The following is a 24,183-nucleotide window of genomic DNA, read 5'->3' on the forward strand; positions in this document are numbered from 1 at the left end:
CATAACAGTCTGTGTAAAGGAGCATTTTGTTTGTACTAACTGTGCTGTAAAGTGTAGCATACACCTTCTATATAGTGATACACATCAAGCAATCTTTTGGGATGTTTCTGAATGCAGCAGCATTCTCTGTAACACAGTCTGAAATGCATAAATGAGCTAAATTCTGAGTCAGTGCAAAACTTCTGCAGAAATGTCAAAAGCCTTAAGAGAGAAAGACATCAGATGTTTATTTCTTTTCTTTCTCTTCAGACTATAAATTACTGTTTTACATAGTGCATGAGGGCTGTTATCTATACACATCCACTATGTGAGCTGGTTGACAAAGTCAGCAGTGCCTCGGGTTTGTACTACAAAGCAATTGCAACATACACAGGACATCCCTATCTTTGTTGAACAAAGACAGTGTTCCACCGATGTGGACATTAAAGTTATTCTATTCTATTCGGTTTTATTCTGTCTGGCTTCATTTACTTTAACATCTGGACTCAAGTGCAGGAGTCATTCCAACGTGATTGGTTGTCATTCAACCCAGGGTTTAACTTTCTCGCTACAAACACATTTACTTGAAAGGAGCGGTGTTAGCAGCATCTGACCAATCTCCAACACAGTACAGAGAAATCTGTGTGTGTGTGTGTGTTTGTTTGAGTACATGTTTGAGTGCATGTTTGTGAGGACAGAAAATTGGCATGCTGCTATACTTGTGGGGACCAGTAGTCACTTATGGGGACAAAATGCCGTCCCCACAAGTTTGAAGGCATTTTTGAGGCTCAAAATGTGGTTTTAGTGTCAGGGTCACTATTAGGTTCTGGCTAGGTTTAGGATTAGGCATTCATTTTTGATGGTTATTGTTAGGGTTAAGCATTCTGCAAATGAGATGTCCGCAGAGAGAGAGGATAAAAGTATACAACTAAAAGCACTGTATGAATGTCTGTGTACTTTTAGCACGTTGGTCAGTAATGCTGAAGGACTATGATACTTACAAAGTCTTTTTTTTTTTTCAAAACCATGAAGGAAAGCCACCAAAAATACCAACTGTGTAGCAAATTTACCAGATGAGTTTTACCATTAAGACAGGAGCATATGCCAAATTATATTTGCATATTCTATTAAATTAATATTTAAATTTACATAAGACAATTTTAGCCTTGTTTTTTCAGCTACAGCCCAGGTGCTACCTAATGGTCTGAAAGCAAGTAACAAATAAAAATAAAAACAGAATTCAGATGCAGATTTAGTCTACCAGCAGATTTAACATAAACTCCACAGATGCAAACCGATTCACTGTATTTGTATAATATATTAATGGCTACAGAATAATAAATATTGTTAAACTAAATGCAACCAGCAGTGGACAAAAATGAAGGATTAAAGTTGCCTCTAAGGATCTATATTTCTTAGTGAGAGTCATCAGGGAAAGATGAAGACTATAAATCCACCAAGGTATAAGGGATCTTCCAGGAATGGTGGCAATCCTGAGTATTGACTTGTCTGTGGGCAGGGAGTTTGTATCTGTTAATCTCTTATCTTCAACATAACCTTCTTCAGCACAGGTTAGATCTGAAGAATAAGTTGCCATGGCAATGTGCCCGGTAAAAATCAAGCATAATTATTGCACTGAAAACCCAGGTTTAAACCTGAAGTTACCACTTGCTGCATAGTGCAGACCTTTGGCCTCAGATCTCACTATAGTGTCACCACTGTTTGGCTGGTCACTCCATACATATTCCTTACACAAAAGAGTGCACATAAACCACCATAATGGGTGTCTGTGTAAGCTTCCAATTAAAAGCATTTAATAATTTATATGTGTATATCCAAGTTCCACTTGAAAGACTCGGAATGCAGATCGTGTTATATCTAAGTGATAACTCACACATTAACACAAGGTGTTCCTATCCAACTGACTCCACCAGTCAGTTGGATAAAAGTTTAAATGTATATAGAAAACTCAAGGAACCCAAGTTGCTTTCACTTAGAACTTAGATAAACCTGCAGTCAGGGTTATCACAACATTTCAATGGAAATAACTAGTATTATTATAAAATTGTAATGAAAAAACCCAAGCATCAGGCAGTTTGTGAAATAGTCACAAAATATAAAGTCTTATGTTGTTAAATGGGCACAAATTTTCCATATTTTTGAGTTCTATGTGGCTATGAAGCAATGATATATTAGTAGGATACTTTGGTGTCCTATTTGGTTTAGGACAGCTGCAACAGAATGTACTGTCTTAGTCCTTGTAACATGTCATTTTGCTTGCTAGGCCTCCTTTAATTACATTACTGTTCCTTTGACCTTCTACTGGAAGTGACTTAGACAGTAAGGAAATCAGAGTCAGATGTAAACACTGATTTGTCTGAGCTGCTCACTTGCCATCCAATTGCCAAAGACACTTTTTAAAAAACAAGTGTAAACTCAGACCTAGACTGTTTGCATGATGGTTCACTGACAAAGCCTACTGATCACAGTTTTTAAGTTTTAAAAAGTACCCTCATGTTCATCTGGAAAGAAAATTATAAGGCTGTATAGTGGGTTTGTAGATGATCTGTTAATGGTCAGTGGGGCGGGGTTGCAAAATACCAATTTAACGTGCTTTCGTTCTGAATGTTGAGTGTCACAAAAAAACAGATTGGGTGACAGTTTATAAATTTCGATTTGCCACGAGGCTGAGATATAAATTAATTGCACAGTTAATTGCTTTAACAGCGCACCTCGAGGCCATCGGAAGGCTATCGAGTGTGAAAAGCCTGATCAGGATACATCAGCGTCTATTGAGAATAACTCTTTCAAAACATCCACTTCACTCGGGCGCTTGCGTGTATACAGCATTATTAACCCAACAACAGCAGCACTCCATCAGTCAGCCGCCCCTTCTCCAAATAAGGTAATTAGAGTAGAGAAACCGGAAGACTCTCCATGGAAACTCACTCACAAACAGCACGAGCGAAAAACAATAGAGCAGTGAGGATGAGATGATTGACAGCTCGTGGCGGCTCTCGCGTCCTTCGACTGCATCCATGAATGTTTACAACACGGGAGCACGCGCAGATATATTCAATTTCATCCAAACCCTCGTTGTTATAGATTTTTTTTAAGGAGCATTAAATATATCTCTTCCCACCGCGCCACCCTAAAAACGTATATTTAAACAATAAATTAGCTAAAGCTTTAACCAAATAACACCGAGTCCAGTTCATTACACTTCAGACGAGCACCTGCTCATGTCAGGAAACACAGCCCGCGGGTTATTGTGAGCTTTCCTGATGTTAATTGACATTTTTGTCACACCCGCCTCCTGCTGAGAGAACAGGATAAAACTTACGAGATAATAACAGAGCTGTTTTCTGGTTACCTCAGTTTCTCCCGGTCATCGTTGCTCCCGCAGGCGAAGTGACTCCCCGTTGTGATGAGCAGTACTCCGAGCCTCACCGCGAACGCCGTTATTTTTGCCTGCAAGTTAGCCTAGCTGCTGCAGGGAGAGCCTACTACTCTCACAACCTGCCAAATCTCTCAAACTGGAGTTGGCAGGTTGCTGTCGGCGAGTCCCTTTAGTCGCTCCACATGCAGCGGGGAAAAAATAAAAAATAATAACAAACAGTAAACCTAACCTAATGGGCTTTGAAGTTATTGGATGCACTCGAAGCGGCTAATAAATACGTTAATTAGAGACAGCGAAGTTGTATTCTAGTGTATGAAAGGCAGAGCAGCCTTTATCCCGCTCATCCACAACAGTGCTGGATGCTGTCGGTCACAGCGAGTGTCTCCGCCCCATTCAAACTACTATTGGAGGAAAATTAACCTTATTCGATTATTCATAAAAAGACTTGTTACTTTCAGTGAATTTATTCCTGTTATTACGTTTAAGTTTTTCTGTCAGTGAATTTAAAAAAAATACTATTTTGGTAAACCTTCCATTAAAATTCATAAAACTCTATATCAATTTTTAATTTAATTTAATTTATTCCATTTTATTTTATCAGTTTCATCTTGCATTTCTCTGTGGGCTTCTCCTGTCTATTGATATGACATGATTGATGTCAATACTACATCGTCAATCCCGCGGGAATACAAAAATGACGTCTACAGAATATTTTTCAAATTAAAAGTGTTCCTTATTTGGAAAAATGCTACCCTGTACTACAGTCTATGTGTTAAAACAAATGACAATATAGTTTTCAGTTATATTGTATTGTGAGGCATAATCATGTTAATAAAATAAACCCTGTTTGCCAAGCCGTTTTTCCTTAAAGAATTGTAACATAAAAACACACTTCTGACACTAATGCTTTTATTTTGAAAATAATGTTAACTAAACCGGAAACCTCATTGCTTCCGTTTACTGCGAGCTTGGCTGTTCGTGTTTTGTAAAATGACCAATCATACTGGAATACTGAGCATATGCGCTTGTTTTATGTATGTAAATGCAGAGGCGGGCGGGGTTAAGGTCACGTCACAGATAATAACCGGTCACGTCGGATTTTTAGCCTTATGAAACGACTGAAGACTCAAATCGAGGTCACTCTTTGTGAGTACTTCCTTTTAGCTGTCAACACCGAGTGTTGAGGGGTGGTGAGTACAACTAGGCGACACAACAGCAGTGTAGAAAACCGATAAGCCAGATATCATTTGTAGTATATTGTTTCGCACACAGCTAAGTTTGGGTAGGTAGCTAAAGTTTGCTGGGTCGGTGTCCTCGTTATACTGTTAACTATTACTAAGCTAACGTTAGCTAGTTATGTGTAGGTGAAGTTATCCTGGAACTAATCGTTCAACTAACCATATTACTCGACTAATATTTTGTCTGTGGATATGCTACTCAGCTAGTTCGTTGCTGTCTATCAAATATTAATGTCCTGCGACAATGCTAGTCGCTCGTGTCCTCGTATCATTCAAAATGTGTAGTTGATGTCAACTGTGACAAGTTGTCACAACCCTCTAGCTTCATAATACCAGCTGATTATTGGGGTCGGACTAGCGAGTCATTAAATGCCATTGTGACATATGGCTAAGTTTACGACTCTACTCAATTGCTACCTTTGCACTCATTACAGTTAGGATACTGTAGCTGAATGACTTGTATCCCAGTCCTTCTGAATGTGGTGCAGGACATGACCACACAATATACTGCAAAGACTGTAATAAAATGTGATTAGCTTGTTCTATAAAGGGAAACCGTTTTTCTTCCACATATAAACTAGGTGCTGAGTGAACGCAGACAGAAAAAAAAACTTTTGGGTGCTGTGTTCTAAGTCTGGAAACAATGTATTCATAAAGTTTTCAGAACTTTATTCGCCTCAAAATGACGAAATAAAAACGTAGAAAATATGTTAATTAAGAAAACGTGAATATCACATTAACCTTGTTTTATTAGAGGTGTGTCACCTGGGATATATTTCCAGGCTTATACATAGATGTTTGTATTTAATTTACAAACTGTCGGTGGAATAAATCATGAGTCTGGGTGGGGATCCCCTTGGCAGGTTGAACGTCTTTGCCAACTGCAGTAGTCTATATTGTCTATTTTCTGGTCACTCACTCTTGTCGCTTTCAGGCGATGAGAGGACTTGGTTTGCTCAGGTTAGAAATCTTTTTTCTCATAGTCTGATATGAGGAACCTCCTTCTGCCTGCCATCTGGGCCATAAACCCGATATCATTGGAGTACTGCAGTGATGAGCGTCCTTCTGAAGGTTCTCTCATCTCCACACAGAATTTCAGTAAGAACGACCACTGGGTCACTTCTACTAAAGTCCCTGCTCTTTTGGTTGATTGGATGGCCTGCTAGTTCAAAAGTTTCAAGAGTCCTGTTTATTCCAAACTGCTTTCATTTAAGAAATATAAAGGCCATTCTGTTCTTTGGAATTTTCCCTGCAGCAAAATGCTTAGCATGCTTTGCAATGCTGCACTGTTTCTGATCACTGCAGGAATTCTGACTTACCCTGGTTTTTGCTTTGACGTGCATCATCAGGCATGAGACTTTATATAGGCAGGTGCCTTTCCAAATCTAGTCTGGTTAATTAAATTTACCACAATTTATCAGTCAAGATTTTGAAACACTTCAAGGGAAATCAAGAGAAATAGGAGTTAAAGTACACAAGGAGGTTTTTTTTTCTTTCATTAGTCGTTTTTGTTTTTGCTGTGATATCACAAGGTGTGGGAATTAGATTGTTTGTTTTCTTTAAAGGGTATTCAGAATAACTCCTATATTCTTTTCTTTGTCAGGTATGGCTGAGATTTAGAGGCAGATGTGAACCAAGTGAAAGCCCTGCCATCAATCCCCAGCACATCCATGTGTATAATTTTCTTCAAGTTTGACCCCCGGCCTGCATCCAAAAATGCCTACAGGTAAGGCAGTTAAGTCATGCATTAAATATACAAGGACTCGAAGCAAGTTCTTGATAAACAATAGAGCTGTCTCATATGACTGTAGGTAATAAAGCAAAAACAAGGTAAGCACAAAAAACAGGTATCAGCAAACCCTCTCGAGGCATTGTCAGCCACAGAACTGCACACTCTGAGCAGAGATTTTAGTATCTTGCCTAAGGACACTCCAGCAGAGACTCTAAGTGCAATATTACTCTCCTAACCTCGTAAATCAAGTGTGTAGCAGCAAGTGGAGAAACATTGTGGTTATGTTAATGTTATTGCCATCTCTGTGCGCTATGTTTTAGGGGGCGAGGTGATAAAAACTCTATAGAACATTTATGTTCTCATGCAGATTTATTATGCAACTGTTTGGGCCAGTTTTAATATTTTACTTAGAGCATATTTCTCAAAATTCATAGTTAACATGCAGCTACCAAACTCTTGCAATGTTTTTTCACATCTTTGCTGTGATTCCCTCACAAAGCCGGATACTCCCTGCAGCTAGGAAAGTTAGAAACAGCCTCTCTACCAATTTTATGAAAGCACTGACTCTTTGTGCAACCTCCGTGTGCCCTACCCAGCAGTAAATGCTAACTTCTTTTAGTGAACAGCACAGATCGGTGTAGTACAAGCAGTCAGTGTGAGTTACAGCCTGATGGTATGTGGAGCCCCAGCTTATTATAATCCCCCAGAGCTTGAGAGCAAGCTCTCTGCCAGGCCATTGTCCATCTTTGTCCTTCCCTCTGGGAGTCTGACCTCACCTAAGGAGATCACAGCAGAGGTGTGTTATGAGTACTGACTCAGACCTGAACCTGGGGAAAGGTGAAACGCACTGTGTCCTAATGCAGCATCATGTCTGCTATTTATAGACTGTACTGGCTGCAGAAGCAGTTTCTTTTTCTCAGGCGAATGTGTAAATCAAAAGGAATATGCAGCATGCTAAGATAAAATTGGATTGAAGGCAGAATTAAAGTTTCATTAAGTGCAATTATTATAGCGCTCACAGCACAAAATGACAGGAATGGATCTGCGGGAGTTAAATGGGTTAATATTCCACACAAATGACTCGCTGATTACCCTCATGCTGAGATCTCTGTATTCAGAAATGCAATTTCTAGTCTCCACTGTGTTTTTCTTCACCAGCTGCTCAGAACAAAAGCACTGCAGCAGTCCACCAAATAGCATTGCAGTATGATTTTGACCTGGATATATTGTATCACTTCTCATTAAATGGTAAATGGTAAATGGCCTGCATTTGTATAGCGCTTTTCTAGTCCCTAAGGACCCCAAAGCGCTTCACACTACATTCAGTCATTCACCCATTCACACACACATTCACACACTGGCGATGGCAAGCTACATTGTAGCCACAGCTGCCCTGGGGCACACTGACAGAGGCGAGGCTGCCGGACACTGGCGCCACTGGGCCCTCTGACCACCACCAGTAGGCAAACACGGGGTTAGTATCTTGCCCAAGGATATTTGGCATGCAGCCAGGAGGCAGCCTGGGATCGAACCACCGACCTTCTGATTAGTGGCTGACCTGGTTAGTCATTTAAACATAATATAAAAGTGCCACTTACAATCCCTTTAACCAAAAGATGATGCTGATGTACTAAACAAACAGCATAATGGCAGCCCTTCATAGAGCTTTTTGTAATAGTTCTTTATCTCATGTTGCTCATGGCTCTTTGCAAGTAAATTATAGTATATGATAAATAGATTGGTTCTTATATAGCACTTCTGTACTCTATTTGAGCACTAAAAGAAGAATACAACATGTCTCATTCACCCCACATTCATATAAGCACTTTCTTCTATTTCTAAGTGCTTAGAAAACCACCAACCCTCTGATCAGTAAATTACCTGTCCCACCTCCTGAGCTGGAGCCACCCCTAAGCATGTATTCATGATGTAAGCATGTTGACACTGTAACTGAACAGCAAATAAAATAATTGATCCTCTTGGGATAAGGTCACTATATACGATGGCAGCATGCCTGTTAGGTCATCACTCTGACACAACCTTAAATGTCTCGACAACAATTGAAGATGTCCATGCTTTTGGTGACTTTCGTTATCTCCAGAGGATGATAATGAAAGTCTAGTGACTTTGGTGATTCCTTTATCTTTCTAGACCCACCATGAGGTTAACATTAACATGCCTTGGTGTAAATTTATCAAAGGCTCAGGAAATTATCCCATGGGAGCCACATGTGTTTGGATACATAAGTCACTGTGTTAGTTGAATAGAAAGAAATCAAAGTTGAGTGTCAATGAGCTTTGATAGCTCTTTCCTTACCACTGTGCCTCCTACATGATCCAGCTGGCTGACTCACGCTGTGATCCGAGCAACTTGCATGGGATTTGCCCCTCAGGATGCAAAAGCAGATGCTCTCTTCCTGTGTAGCATCATTAGTGTTAGCTTTGTTTTCAGGAGCAGTGGTGGCTCATAAAGCACCATGGGAACGGGCTGTCATTAGCCTTTGATACACAGAGGTCGACCCCTGTTATGTCATTTGGCCTTATTTGTTTGCTTTTAACAAGATGCAAGCTCCTATGTTGAAGGAATAATAGGAAGACCATTAGAAGCTTAGGAATAAAACATACATTTGCAGGTTCTGATGCATTTCACTGACCTCTGTGGCTTTTAATGATTTGTAATCATATGACAGCAGTCTTTACCTCAATACATCTAAAGATGAAGTTATAAAATTGCTTGAAATATTTAAAAATATTGAATGAAATGCAGTGGTTTACAAGCAGTTTAAACCCTATATTTATTGGAAATGGCACAAAAACTAAATAAAACCAAACCTTTTTTTAATGTATGGCATTTTTTTAAAGTCAGTGCCAGCAACAAGCAATACTTTCCAAAAAAGTTGGGACAGGGAATGTTTACATCTGTCCTTAATTTAGTTTAGTTATTTATTTATTTATTTGACTGTCAGAGACCATGAACAAAAGCATTCATCTCTTAGGAGGAGTGATGCTTTATAACAGATTTAGCTACTAGCTCATTTCCATCTGCTGTCCCTGGGGAGGCAGATGCAATAGTAAATATGACATACAAATATATATCCAAGCAACTCGATATAAAAAGGATTATATTATCAAGCAAACATACTCAGACTAACAGCCCCATCCCCCTTGCTCCCACCACACACTGAGATTTAAATTGTGCATGTTTGGGGGGCACATATATATACAGTCATGAAGAAGAAATGTTGTCATGGAACTCAGTCTAAATGCACCTGGTGATTCAGTAGCTTGTAGAACCACCTTTAGCAGCTATAACTTAAAGTCATAGTTTTCTGTATGACTTTTATCAGTCTCTCACATCATTGTGAAGGAATTGTGGCCAACTTTTCTTTACAATATTGCTTTAGTTCTTTGAGATTTGTGGGCATTCGCTTATGCACAACTCTCTTAAGGACCTGCTACATACAGGTCTGGACCATTTCAGCACATTGATTCTTTTCTTTTTCAGCCATTCTGTTGAAGATTTGCTGCTGTGCTTGAGATCATTGTCTTGTTGGATGTTAGATGGAGGGGTTTTTTGGTTTGTTTTTTAAAGGTGACAATGGCCAGACATCTACACTGTAGTCTTGTTTATCTGAAGGACATTGTTTCAGAAGCCTTGGGATTTAGGAGGAAGAGGCTTTCTCCTGGAAACCTTTTCAGACACCCATACTCTGAGTGGTAGCACTTGGGTTTTCTGCAGTTTCTTTAAGCATTGCATCGTCTGACGTTGGGGTGACTTTGCAGCTCCCCAACTCTTGGTAACATTGCGGCATTGTATTAACACATATCTGAATGCTCCAGACCAACAAACAGTTAAAACGTCCACATTTATAGAGGCGCTCACAGTTTCTGAAGAACAGTTAGACAATTGGAGTGGTGTAGTTAGCAGCACCTCCTATTACTTACCCTCTTCAATCATATGAAACAATAGAGTAGTACTTAGTTACAGGTTTTCTAACCGTGGAGATGCTATTAAACGATTTCTATAAGCAGGCTAGACATCTGAGTGAAAAATTGCTTGTAAAAACATAACATTTTTTTATATTTCATTTCATACTGCCCCAAAAGTTTTTGATAGGTGACTACAGATAGGCAAGCTCTTTCACAGCAAAGCCCTGCTGCTGTATACAGAGATTTCTCCAGAGATTTTTTGAATCATTTTAATAATATTCTGTGCCATAGATAATTCTACATAGTTTGGCATTAAGATGTATTGAAATGCTTTATCTGTATTTTCAATGCATCTTTTCACAATACGAAGCCACTCCCCATATGTACTTAAAAATAAGACAGATGCTTTTTATTTGTTTATGTTATTAATTTGCTGCTATAGTGCAGATTATTTTATTACGCAAATTGCATGAAATAGAGAGGTTACCTTTTTCATCAAGGAACAGAGTCAATGTTTACTGTTTTTCATAATATCTGAGTAGGAAAGATGGGCTGTGTGAAGCTGTGTGATTGTTGGGTCTTAACTGCTAAGTGAGGACATACTAGCCCACTACAAAAATGACAAAAAGGGACCCGTGAATAAAGGCACATGTTAGAACAGGTGTTGCATTAGATACAGGTCACAATACAGTGTTTTGCTGTTAATGGTTGTGAGCATAATGGCGTCATTACAATCTGATTCACTCCGAATAATAATAAACTGTAGGTCAAAGTTTAGTGCAGCGCTTAACTGACAGACAGTCTGTGTCAGACTTAAGAGTCCCATTGAAGGGGATTTATTGGAAATCAGATCACACTCTTGTTCAGGCTATTCGCTCTTGTTTGCAGCAGTAAATGTTTGTCTCGTAGCCTTGCTTCGACAATAAAAAACAAATTTAAAATGGAATAAAACACCTGCAGAGGTTACGTGCATGTGGCAGACACAGCCAGCTTTGCAAAATGAGATTGAGATAAGATGATTTACTTGTAAAATACTATTTCAAATTGTTTTAACCCCTTAATAGCCTGCTTTTTCTCCGCTTTAGGTAGCTCCTAACAGCAGTGGGGTTATCCAACACTTGATTCAAGCTATTTGATAGTTACAGAGTTTAATAGTCATAAACTCTCATTTATGTGGCTGTGTCAGTACTTAGAGATGCTCATGCATATTTCTCCAAAATTCAACCTGGTCTATTTCAAATGTTCAGAATCTTTGAGCTCTTCATTCTAAATATTTACAATACAATAATATGTATTGTATTCTAGTTTCTTTGTTTGTTTTTTAAGATTCAAAGTGTTTTCAGTTGTTTCTAAAAATGAATAAAACCACAAAGCCAAAGGCATTGGAGTCATTTCATAAAAAACATCAGTGATTTCCTCCCACGAGTTACATGGTCTCAAAATACATAAGAGTGGATGGGAATTTGTTGCTTGTTGCTCAAGAATTTGGCTTCAGATTGTGAAACTTGGAGCTGGTGTAAAATTGATTTTCTTGCAAAATTTCACATGACTAGCTGCTCTAGTTGGGAAATAGTAATGAAACACCATACTTCAACCCCATCCCACGTACTACAGGGATCTGTAACTGTTCATCCGTCCATCAATCCATCCATTTACTACTGCTTATACGAGTTCAGGTTGCAGGGCCATCAATGTAACCAGAGACCAGTGTCCAATCCACACAAGACACTAAAATCCTATGTCTCCTCCTGTGGTTGATGGGCCCACAGGAGGACGGACCTATGGAGTTTCTTTGGGCTTGCTTTTCCTATCCTGGGCCTCATTCCAGGATGAGACCCCTGTGACTCAAATCCAACCACTGCAAGAAGGTTACAATTCATTTTTGCACGTCTTCATTAAATAAACCTGTTTTATATGGAGGGACTCAATCATATCCAAAAGCCTGCTGTATATGGATAAATTCTCCAAACTTGAGCTCCTGACTCTATTGCCTTTTGCTTTTTTCAGTTACATTCCTTTTGATCCTCTTTACTTTGGTCATCTTCAAAGAAACACCTTCTCTTTGCAGCCTTGACCCTTTATATTCTCTCCTCTGGCTCCTGCTCAATCAATTTAGAAAATGAGATGCTTAACGTGAGTGCTTCTGGTTGTATCTGAGGACTTTATTATACTGAAAATGTGAAAGTTGCACTGTAACAGTCTGGGAGCTTATTTTTTACACTGACCTTCTGGCCATAAACCACAAACGCTTACTGTTTTCATCATTACAGATGCTGTATGTATATATGTACTGTAATTATATAAGTCTCTAGTGGATAATAGTAGCATATGTTCTTACCTTCATGTTAAGATCAAATGAATTAGACTCACCATATGATAGAAATATTCTTTTTTTTTTCTTTTCTTTTTTTTTAAATAAATGTCCCATAGGCGAGAGAGGGAGAAAGCTGGATGAAAACAGCAAGAAGAAAGATCAAAAAGTGAGCAAAAAGTGTAGTGGACATGTGATTAGAGTCAACAAAAGATATACAAAGCCAGTGTCGATTGGTTTGCCTACATTCACTGATGATGATTTCACATAAATAAGCATATATTGATATATATTGATATCAAATGTGGATTCCCAGCCCTTAGGATAATGTTATGTTATGTTATGTTATGTTATGTTATGTTGAATACCATGCATTTGTGTGCGATTGTCAGTCCAGGAGGTTGGACAGAGAGATGATAGAGAGACTGTATAGGAGCACGAAGAACCAGGTGAGCAAATAGGCAGGTAATGAGGTTAGGTGAGAAAACAGCTCTATTTCTAGTTTGCATCTTGTCCAGGTGTATGGAGTGGCAGGGTGGTTCTTAGGCACTACAACAGGTCATCCAACTAAATGAATTGCTTTTTAACGTTGTAATGCAATGTTGTAATTGTATTGTAAAGGCATTGTATGCATGGCATTATGATTGGGGGCTGAGCCCCCTTTACAAGTTTTAACCTGTTATGTTCTCAGGCTAATTTTGGCTGCAAACAGAGATGAGTTCTACAACAGGCCATCCAAAGCTGCAGACTTCTGGGGGGCCAGCAATGAGATCCTCAGTGGTAAGCCTGTACATATACACTTGAGACCACCAGTCAAGCTTTTCACTAAACAGCAGTAATTTCTAAAGCTAAAGCTAACACAAATTAGTGAAAAACTTTCTTGTATGTTTTGTGTAAACGTGTCTGTTAGAATTTAATTGCTTATTTTGATTAATATATGCAAGGTTGGTTGGCTTTTTAGTACTGCTTAACAAACTTTACCTGTAAGAATAAAGAGCTTTCATTAATCAAGGAAAAATCCCTTTCCTTCACCTCAAAAATCCATCGCAGAACATCCCCACCCACAGCAAACTACATTTAATTGACTGATGTTCAATACACATTATGGCTAATCAGAAAAAATCAGTCTTCTGTTTTTCTGCTGAGGGAAGAAATGGTGCCATATCCTCGTTGTTCGCCAGTCTCCTCTCCCCTTTGTAATAGAGGGGTCAGAACTCGACTAGTGGGTTCTTAATTGATGGCTGTTTTTATGCAATGTGACAGGAATAAATGGCTCTGTCTTATCTGCAGGGCTGGGGGATGAACGGGGCGTGAGTGTGGTGGGTGGGTAGCAGTAGGGCCCTGAAGGAGACGTAGCATGGCGAGAAGGGAAGTAAGCTATTGGTCCCAGTGGAATTTAGCTAGCTTTCCATCCACCCTCAGAGGAATTAGACCATTTGGCTCTCGAGGTCACTGACTGTATAAGTGGACCTGTCTTTATTGATCACCAGGAAGTGCTGCAAATTTGCAGGGCCTGACATTCTTTGTGTCAACTGGAGGAGAGGGATGTAGAAAGAAAACATTCATTTACTGATGGACTAAAATAATTCCTGCCATCACTCTTATGAGATTTCATTCCAATTGGACAACATCTTGAAGGTTATATAAGTTTTATACTTCCTCTGATTGTGATGTCAGTGACACAGAAAAAAATATTTTCTATTTGTGCATCTTAATGTGGACTAGATTTCTTACTGCCACTCAGTCTATCTACTATATGAAACAAGCTATTTAAGCCGCTCTCCCTTTGAGACTGCTCTCCCTTCAAACCTAATTTCTTTTGATTGGCAGTTTCTTCCAAACAGAAGGTTTTGCACAGTTGGGGGGCGGGGCTCCTGTGTTCACAGCCAGAGCTGTGTGCCTAAAATGGTCATATTTGGGATATCCACTGCATATAGAACTATGACCACACACACACACTGACGTTTTGAAACTTTGTCTACTTTTAATATCCACATTTTTAACATTTGTGCAAACAGCATGATGTCAAATAGGTAAAAGCATAATAAGACCATTTCAAAAATAATATGTAATATATATTTGCTACTAATATCAGAGAAACTTCAAATTTCCATTACTAATTATTTATTCTTTTTTCTCTTTTTATTATTTATTAACATTTTTCTAACTGTTGAATTCTTTCCCTTTCACATCTTTTGCATATTGCATGAATTTATGTGTTTTTTCTCAAACTAGCACTTAGCTGCAGTGAATAATTAAAAAGTCTGTTTGCCATATGATTAGTGACAAATGACCTAGTTCTTTCTTGAGTTAATCATTCGTTACCCATCATTTGTTCTTGTTAAGGAAAACTGGCATGCAAAAGAAGCAGGGTATACTGAAGAATCTCTGTTATTATCCGTTAAAATCGAGTCATACTCTTTTCATGTGAGGTCTGATGCCCCTCTCTTTTTAAAAATACATTGTAACTCTGTGTTTATCAGGCCTGGACTTGGAGCTAGGGAAGGAAGGGGGGTCATGGCTGGGGATCAGCAAGAGGGGCAAGCTGGCTGCCATCACCAACTACATGGAGGGACGTCCTAACCCTGATGCACAAGGACGAGGTAATCAGCCATGAAAATGTCCCAAGTGCCCCTTTACAGCCTCAGTGTCTAGAATCCATGTGATAATATAACTGATTCTAAGGAATAAGTAGTACACATACATTACATACATTTCTTATTACGTTTGCTAATTTGCAGGATTTCTAGTGTCTCACTATTTAATGGACAAGGATCAGGACAGCTACTCCTACCTGAAGAAGGTGTCGTCAGAAGGCCACCTGTACAATGGGTTTAACCTCATCACAGCTGAGTTCAAGTGAGTAAAACGTGTTGTGAAATCCATCTGCATATTTTCTATGCACTGATAAAGCTGATTCAAATAAGTATATCCATCATGTGGATGTTTACACTAACATTTAAAAACAGACGCTATCCACTGTTGCATTTCATAAGATGAAATATTTTCCAGAGTGAGAAGAAATATGCAAAATAGCCACACTAGGCTGTATAATGTGTGTCTTCTCACAATCTAAACAGTAAAGGAGTCTCTTTTTTTTTTTTTTTTTTTTTTTTTTACTGGGCTTTAACTTTGTTCCTCTGAATTTTGGCCTTACCACGGAAAGAAAACCACAAAAGCAACATCTTCATCTTTGGAGTGCCAGCCAGGCAGAACTGAAAAGACACTGAGCTGCGAACGAGCCAGCATTAAAATTCCAAAGGAACACCTGTTCATATTTCAGGGCTATAAACAAAGAAACTCTAGACAGCATAAAAAATAACGAAGGCTTTTTCCCCTCCCATGTGCTTCACAAGCCTGACTTGACTGAATTTGATGATAAGCATAGAAAAGAAAGAAAATGGGCTCAGTGCACACTCGGATAGCTGTCAGGTTGTCGGCCCATGTAGAGAGCTGCAATATAGTGAAGCCATACTGTTGTTAGGGAGCTGGAGCATAGTGTAGCTGATGTAAAGGCAATATTACCTGAAATTACAAAAATGTGTAACATAAAAAGTTTGCTATAAAGTGTTGACGCTTGATGCTGTGCTGCTGATGGTAGAGAAACCGCTCCTGACGGGAGTACAGCCAGCTCTCCTGCTGATAACATTATGACTGCACCTGCCCAAAGGAAAGCGGGGGAAAGGAGAGTTCAGAGGTTAAAAGTTGTATCTCTGTTGGAGAAGAAAAAGTGGACTTTTCCTCCTCTTAACATAGCCTGAAGTAGTTTGTTATCCCCAAAAGAGCTTTCAGGATAGAGAAATATTTTGTTTTTCATATTATTTTCTTTGCCACCTAATAATTTCTACCAACTCCAATATAATGGATAAGGTGCTACTTTTTGAAACAGTATTGTAGGTTGGAAACATCTTCTGTGGCTTTGGTATTGCAAGTTTCAGCAATACAACTGAAAGACTTAAACATATCTCTGTAATGTAGTGGCTCATTCAAAGCTAAGCTTATTTATAGGGCAATATTTTATATGAATTATGAATACAGTTCTGCCAAATATCAACGTTTTTGATCAATATATATTTACCACATGCAGAAACCAATGTCACTCCTACATTTGTGATCGTGGTGTATTCATTTTTAAAATGGCATAATAATAGTAGCACACATTGGCACGACAATGCACAAAGTGATGTATTTTAGATTGTTTGCACTATACTGAGATTCACTGTGTCTCAGTACCATCAATATATTAGGCTACATTCTGTGAAAGCATCATATGAGTTACTGTGGGACTCCTATCGTGCTGTTTGGCTGCTGAGCTTTAAGGTATACTGCAACTCTGGTTCACTTTAAATATAGTTAGCTAGACCTTTTTTGCTTCTCACGCTAATAATTTTCACATCATTTTTTTAAAGTATTTTGCATCTGAGAGACTAGATTTCCCAATCTCAGCAGACTTTGCACCTCAAACTGTGAAGAAAGCCACAAGAGTTCAGCATACCACTGAACCGAGTGAAATACGCACATGTGAGATTCCAAACAAACATGTATTCTTAAAGGTCTGTGTATATACTTGTGTATACCTGCACAAAAAGTCAGCTACTTGGAGCTTTATTTTCAGAAGTGTCGGTATCATCTGAGCCTTTGAAAGCTTTTTTTCCTTTTTCTTTTTTTAACCTAGGGGCAACCGTATGACATTATCTAGGTGGCTTAGCTGCTATTTTTGATCAGCTCAGAATATGCAGATGTCCCTGTTAAAACCAGGGGCAGCAGTTACATATGCACAATCTTTTTTTAGTAAGCACCATCATTACCAGCCTGTTTGTTATCCACTGCAATGTGCCCAGCTGCCCTGAGGAAATAAGGCATTTGGTTTCTTTCCGAATCAATAACTGCTGGTGGATTGACAGTAGCTTTACATGACAATTAGAGGCTTTTGGTTTCATCTGTAAGCACAGGCGTGATTTACGATGTGGCGACTGGTGGCAGTGGGGTCAAGATGTGCCACCTTCTTTGTGTAAGTCTCATCACTCTTTACAGATACATGAGAGCAAAACTGTACACTTAACATACAAACTATTTGATAATTTATTTATTGCTGCTTATTAATGGAGAAGTCTCACCAGGAATATTCTTTAATCATGTTGGATTGGATTGTGCATGAATAATTTGGTCTGTGGCAGCCTTGTATTTAAAGAAATGTCTACTGGGCCTCACAGTCGTGAAGCTAATGCCATATATATTTAAATTTTGATCTGACTCAGATATTCTCAGCTTGATGCTCTCGAGGCTCCATATCCAACACTTCATCTGACTTGTCTATAGCTCTGGTTTTTGATCCCACTTTAAGTCGCTCTTGCTTTAAAGTCAATGCCCAGAGATTATCCATTTTATTAAATATGTGCTCTGATGTTTGCCCGCAAAGAAATGCCTCCCTAATATGCACTTTCAGTTTGGCTGTTTAAAAAAAAAAAAAAAAAAACAACTTTAGAAAGTGGTTCGATCTTATTGCCTCAAACCCTGTGTTGTAATTCTTGGCAGAAACTTGTTCGGGCTCAAAAAGAAACACAGCGGGGCAGCAGATACGCACATTCCACAGTATCAGGGGCGGATGAACTCTCAACATTTTAAAGAAACTGTACTGTGAGGATTTGTTTTTCTTCTCTCCAAAGTGCTTGTAACATCGCCTCTTGGGAAATCATATTCTGTTTTAGAAGAACAGAAGATGAGATTCTCCTGAGTGGATTACAATAAATAGCACTGCATGATTCACTCCAGATGTCTAAAAATTGCCATACAAATTTAAATGATGTTAATTTTTGCTCTCTGATTGTTTGCATGGTTGTATGCACAGCCTTTTTCTATCAGATGGGAGGTCTGAATTACAATACATCACTGGTATAATATAAATATTTGAAGTTCCATGTTTCCATACAGTATATGAATGTTTTACTAAGAACTACATCTGTCATGTATCTCTTTTCAATCAACATGGTGCCATCAGACTGACTAGAAATAGTTCCTTGCATTTTTACAGAAACATATTGCCAAAGCCAAAGTTGGAATCACTGATGGTGACTAGGCGAGATGTAGGAACACGTCCTATTCAATGATTTGCTGATAAATCCCAAAGTTTCTGTCTGCTATGATTATTTTTTTCCCTCAAAAATTACCTGAATTTCTTGAAAGCTCACTCAACCATCTCACCCAACTACACTACAGCTGGTGATGCTCTGCAGCCTCAATATAGAGGACTCTTCATTAGAATACTTCTCAGCTAGCATACTGATTAACTCTCTGACTGAGATCTGAAAAAGCCTGTTTTTGACTCTTCCCTCTTTGTTCTCGCTTTGCCCGATGGTCCCGACCTCCTGCTGTTCCCTCATCACCTTTACACACCATCCACCCATTCACACACTGGTGGAGGCAAGCTACAGTTGTAGCCACAGCTGCCCTGGGGCAGACTGACAGAAGCGAGGCTGCCATATCATGCCATTGGCCCTTCTGGCCCACACCAGTAGGTGAAGTGTCTTGCCCAAGGACACAACGACTGAGACTGTCCGAGCCGGGGCTCGAACCGGCAACCTTCCGATTGCAAGGCGAACTCCCAACTCTTGAGCCAACGATCGCCTCGATGAGCATTCGGATGGGGTCGGCAACTCCAGGCCTCGAGGGCCGGTGTCCTGCAGGTTTTAGATGTGTCCTTGATCCAACACAGCTGATTCAAATGGCTAAATTACCTCCTCAGCATGTCTTGTAGTTCTCCAAAGGCCTGGTAATGAACTAATCATTTAATTCGGGTGTGTTGACCCAGGTGATATCTAAAACCTGCAGGACACCGACCCTCAAGGCCTGGAGCTACCCACCCCTGTCTTACACCATTATGTTTGTGTACCCAGCCTGACTTAAGACAATGCTTTTCACCACATCATCATGTCAAACTAAGTTATTGGGGAATTTATCATTTTTATCGACTTTAATAAGAAAATTAACACCATAAACTAAAATTTCAGTTCATATGTAGGAGGAACATAAGCGCAGTATTTACACCTTTTTTGAAGCAGTCAGCTTTGAGTCCTTACTCCTTTCAGACTTGTTTGAGCTAACTGAAAAGCCTAAAAAAAAAAGATCTGATTTTGCAGGCACACAGCCCCATCAAAAATGGACATTTGAAGATTGGAAAACCAAGCCTGTTCTGATGGATCTTCTGTTCCACTGAGGCTGGCATGTCCGACAAGCATGTTTTTGTTTTTAAAATCAATTATTACCTAAATGTCAGGCTGATAGCATTGGCAAGCTTCTGTTTATTTTCCCTTGGGACGTCATATTCATTTGACTTAGCTGGACTCCTGGTTGTCCACATTCCACCTGCACAGGCTCTAAGCCCCACTAGTGGAGACAAACCCACAGTCTGAGAACCCCAGATGTAGGGGATGATTATGTAAATCAGATCAACATGGTGCTAAATCTGAAGGAAATGCTCAACATCTTGGGCAGTCCATGAAGAGAGGAAATGAGGGTGTGAATTATATTGTTCATGTTCCTGTAGAGCAAAATATAACTAACCACCTACAACTAAGAGATTTTTCAGCATTGTTTAACTGACCTGTTTTAATTGGTTATTCTGTAAATGATCAGAAATAGTTTCTTTCAGGCAAGTGAAGTTGAGAAAAATGTAGTCAGTTGAAATATTTGTTGTTGTTTTTTTGTTGAAAAACCAAGCAGGCTCATTTGATTATCAAAGCCGTTACAAAATAATGTTCTTTCAATTTACTAATTCATTAATAGACTTGTTTTTCTCAACGTGACATGAAATCTTTGTTAATAATGGCAAATATTCTCAGCTTGTGGTGCTAACAGGTCAGACCAAAGGCTGTCTAATATGTACTTTGGCTTTTAAAACTATTTAGTAAATGTATTTGCAGAGTAAAAGCCCAGCAGCATATTGTGCCCTTGTCTTGCCAGCTCTCAACTGGGAAACTTTCCAAGTCAGATGTTGAAACAGTGTTGCACCACATTTGAGATTGACTGATGCCACTGGTATTGCTGTCATAAAACTGACATCAAAAAAACGAATTCCACTACTGGTTCAAAGGCTTCGATCATAATTTATTATTCACTCTCCTGTACCAAGGCTGTGACAGATGCCCTTGATGTCGGATAGATTTTTTGCAGACTGAATAAATTCCCTCTAACTGAGGACTTTGCAAGGAGATCTAACACCGTAACTAAATGGCTTTTGTGGTAGTCAAGGGTATTTGCAGCACTAATTTTTACTTTGAGACCTTAATTTCACCCAGTTGTCCTTTGTGGATAACATCAAAATTGTTCTAGTGTGGTATAGTATTTTAACTTTCCCATTTGAATTGCGTCCAGCAATAACACAGGCTTCTTAATTCCTATTTTCCAGGGCTGCAAAGAAAATGCATCATTAAAAAATGCTATATGGTGCAGTTTGTTATTCTCTTTCACCCTCAGCGCTCATTTTCCATGTTTCCCTGAGGAATGCCCCTTTGAACTTTCTCTTTGCTCTATTTCGCTTTATTTCAATAGCCTCAAAGTCTTCTGACTCCTGACACAACAGTCATAATTAGACATAAACACGTTTGATTATCATAAAATGTCTAATTTCCCATCTTACTGTGTCCTCTCTAGAGCTAAACAAGACATTGTGTGTTACTATGGAAACAGAGGCAGCCCTGAACCCATCCATCTAAATCCAGGTCTGTGTTTTTAGTATGGTTGCTGTAGAAACCTTTCATACCTTTCCTCCTGGCCTATGGCTGGCTCATGTCAGTCTGACATTTCCGCAGTGAAATTGCTCTCAGATTGAAGAACACACCAGAAAGACGCTAGCAGAGCTTGCTAATGTTTAAATTTGTCTGTATTTATCTTGTTCCCCCTCAGCAGGAATCTACGGCTTGAGCAACTCGCTGCTGGATACTCCATGGAAGAAACTGCTGAAAGGCAAGCAACACTTCACCAGCGTCGTCAGCGACCAGACGCTCTCTTGTGATGGGCTGGTGCAAGAGCTGCTCAGTGTCCTTAATAATGAGGAGCTGTAAGTTCACAAACACCCACTTAAATCTCATTCAGCTGCAGTGCATTTTAAATTGTGTGAATGTAGGAGATGCCACTGAAAAAGCCTGATACTCTGCTCATGACCTGCTCTATGTCCTGAGCTACAGCCACCCCACCCCAACAACAGAAGCGACTGTTGTTGTTATTTTGCACTATCAGAGTAAAAGTGAATTGAATCATTCACTTTTACTCATTGACTATAGATTACCCATAGATGTGAATGTCAGTGCATTTGAGCTCTGTGCCAGACTGTCAACCTGACATAGGCTCCAGTCCCCCGGTGACCCTGAAACGGATAAGCTGAAGGGGATGGATGGATTGATATATAAGATAAACAGGTGCAATCAATTGAAGCATAATTTAAGAAGAGGGTGAAGGGTGTTGTCTAATAGACCAATAGACATCCCTGTCAGTACCAGAGCCCGCTCAGCGTGGTTGACAAATTTGACACTAAATTAATTTTTATTGCTTTAGTTAACTAAAATATTTTCCATATCTAGTTTTAGTTTTTAATTTAGTTTAATATACTTTAATAATCTTGCACAGCTTTGAAGACCCTCAAATGAAATTCAGATATAAGGGTCGCTGTGAGGAGATCCAGCACATTAATCGGTCACACATGGAAGGTGGTTAGAACGGGACTTGCAGGGAGCGATCACCAATAGCACTCAGCTAGAATCACTGCATTTGGTATAATCTGACCCAAGTTTCCATGCAGACACCCATACACTTAAAGGGTATTGGTGGATTTTATGGATCGCTCAGAAATGGGATTTGCTTCAAGAGCAATAAATAATGAAAAAAGTATTAATGCATGTGCAATTAAAACCCGACACGCTTTCTAAAGTTATCTGTTTTGTTGTTGTTGTTGTTTTAACAGGAACACACCTGATCCAATTCAGGAGACTCAGGGTGATGGTTATAGCAAGTCCATGATCCAGGCTCTGTCAGCCGTGTGTGTTCGCTCCCCTCATTATGGAACAAGGTCAGAGCCTTCCTCACTCACCAGATATCATTTCTCTCTCACCTCCTTATGTGTTCACTGGTGGTGACTGACACTGCTGTGCTAGACAGCAAGATCACAGAACAGTGAACTCTTGGCACACAAAAAAAATCCCCAGTGTAATCAATCCTCCACAGCAATGAAACACTGGATTATTGGGTACAGACACTCTCTTGTAGCCAAAAGGTCAGAGGGTTAGTCCTTTCCAAAGCTATCAAAACATCATTTAGCAGGGCAGCGGCAAACAGTGTCTGAAAAGTGACTTTTCATAACCACTGTCATACTTATTAGATATTAAATTTATAATTGTTTTCTTCTCTGTATTGTTATCCATTCAGAACCAATACAATTATCCTGATAGATGCAGAAGGGAATGTGATCTTCACAGAGCGCACCATGCTTGACTGTGACACAACCAAATGGAGCACCAGTTCTTTCCAGTTCAAACTGCAGGAGTGAAGACACAATGGAGGAAACCTACTCTGTGCCTTTCTGCATCATCTCTCCTTCCGTTACCTTTTCCTCACCATCTCCTTCAGCTGAGCCTCATGTGACCGCAAAGACTCATCAGCACTTTTTTTATTCAGCTAGTCACTAGCTGCCTCGTTAACATCAGTTTCATATATTTCTTACTTTTGATTTAATTTAAAGATGTATGCTAATTTTTTAAAAAAAGCAAAGATGCCAAAGGACATTTAGAGTTTTGTAGAGGAAAATATTTTACCTACATGTCATGAACCTTCTCAAAAATTATAGCTTGAATGTAATTTGGTGAATATAAGATTGGTGTGATGCCATTTTCTGTCATGAACGCTAGACATTGTGGCCCTTTCACACACATGGCAAAAGACAGGAGATGATCTGTGTTAGGCACATTACATGCAGTACGTTATGACTGGTTCTGACATTAGTGGTTTTAAATACAGCTTGTCTGGGTGAAGTGTAGAAAAGCTCGTCTGCGGTGCATGAATACATGCTTTTTGGTGTCCGATGTAACCTTCCATCCATGATTTACATTTTATGCTCTATTTTCAGGCTGCAGGCTAAATTGGCATCCTATGACAAGTCCTAGGGTCACATATATTTTTCTAGAAGATTTAAGTTCACACGAGTCATCACCAGGATTACTGGCTACTTTGTAAGTTTCTGATTACCCTTTCATTGGTGTTTAGGTAATTTTGCGTCACAGCATCAAATGTTTCAATGCACTGTTAAATGCACTGGATCTTGAAAAAACAGCCTGAAAATAAATAACAGTTTATCCAAACACCTCTCTTTTTGATTGTTGCATTATGATTACGGATACAAAATAACTGTCAGGAACCATGTGCTCACACACATATCAGTATAGGCCTAGGAAGCTGGCTCCGCTGCTTCCTGTATGACTCTAGGATTTACCCACATGCAGGTGACGTATGAGTAATGTATTTATTAATGTGAAGAAAGCTTTTTGTAACAAGATTGAACCCATGGGTAATTTGACTTCTGTTCCCTAAAAAAAAAAAGAGTTCAAACT

At 39.3% G+C, this 24,183-nt stretch overlaps 2 protein-coding genes across 13 annotated transcripts in view; one reads left to right on the forward strand and one right to left on the reverse strand.

The window, feature by feature from the left end:
- arvcfb (ARVCF delta catenin family member b) overlaps nt 1-3,757 on the reverse strand; it is a 261,628-nt gene extending 257,871 nt beyond the window's left edge. For 5 of the 8 annotated variants that reach the window (XM_026186591.1, XM_026186587.1, XM_026186586.1 and 2 more), the window contains exon 1: nt 3,353-3,756. The gene's annotated coding sequence lies outside the window, so the exon portion shown is untranslated. Of the gene's footprint in view, nt 1-3,352 lie in introns of all 8 variants that reach the window. The other 3 variants (XM_026186584.1, XM_026186589.1, XM_026186581.1) reach the window with 1 other exon arrangement.
- Nucleotides 3,758-4,371: 614 nt separating this feature from the next.
- Nucleotides 4,372-23,936, forward strand: tango2 (transport and golgi organization 2 homolog (Drosophila)). Of its 5 annotated transcripts, XM_026187726.1 has the most exons (10): nt 4,577-4,661; nt 5,601-5,715; nt 6,221-6,343; nt 13,281-13,369; nt 15,073-15,192; nt 15,331-15,448; nt 21,239-21,306; nt 21,491-21,644; nt 22,545-22,649; nt 23,006-23,936. In XM_026187726.1, the coding sequence occupies exons 3-10, from the start codon at nt 6,288-6,290 to the stop codon at nt 23,124-23,126; spliced, it is 831 nt and encodes a 276-aa protein (XP_026043511.1). In that variant the 5' UTR covers nt 4,577-4,661; nt 5,601-5,715; nt 6,221-6,287; the 3' UTR covers nt 23,127-23,936. The 5 variants fall into 5 exon arrangements, with proteins under 5 accessions (XP_026043508.1, XP_026043513.1, XP_026043509.1 ...); XM_026187723.1 differs by lacking the exons at nt 4,577-4,661; nt 5,601-5,715 and adding an exon at nt 4,372-4,569; XM_026187728.1 differs by lacking the exons at nt 4,577-4,661; nt 5,601-5,715 and adding an exon at nt 4,372-4,569 and having other exon boundaries at nt 21,494-21,644.
- Nucleotides 23,937-24,183: the final 247 nt, after the last annotated feature.

Source organism: Astatotilapia calliptera, chromosome 12 (assembly GCF_900246225.1).
Source record: "Astatotilapia calliptera chromosome 12, fAstCal1.2, whole genome shotgun sequence".
In the NCBI taxonomy this organism is placed as follows: Eukaryota; Metazoa; Chordata; class Actinopteri; order Cichliformes; family Cichlidae; genus Astatotilapia; species Astatotilapia calliptera.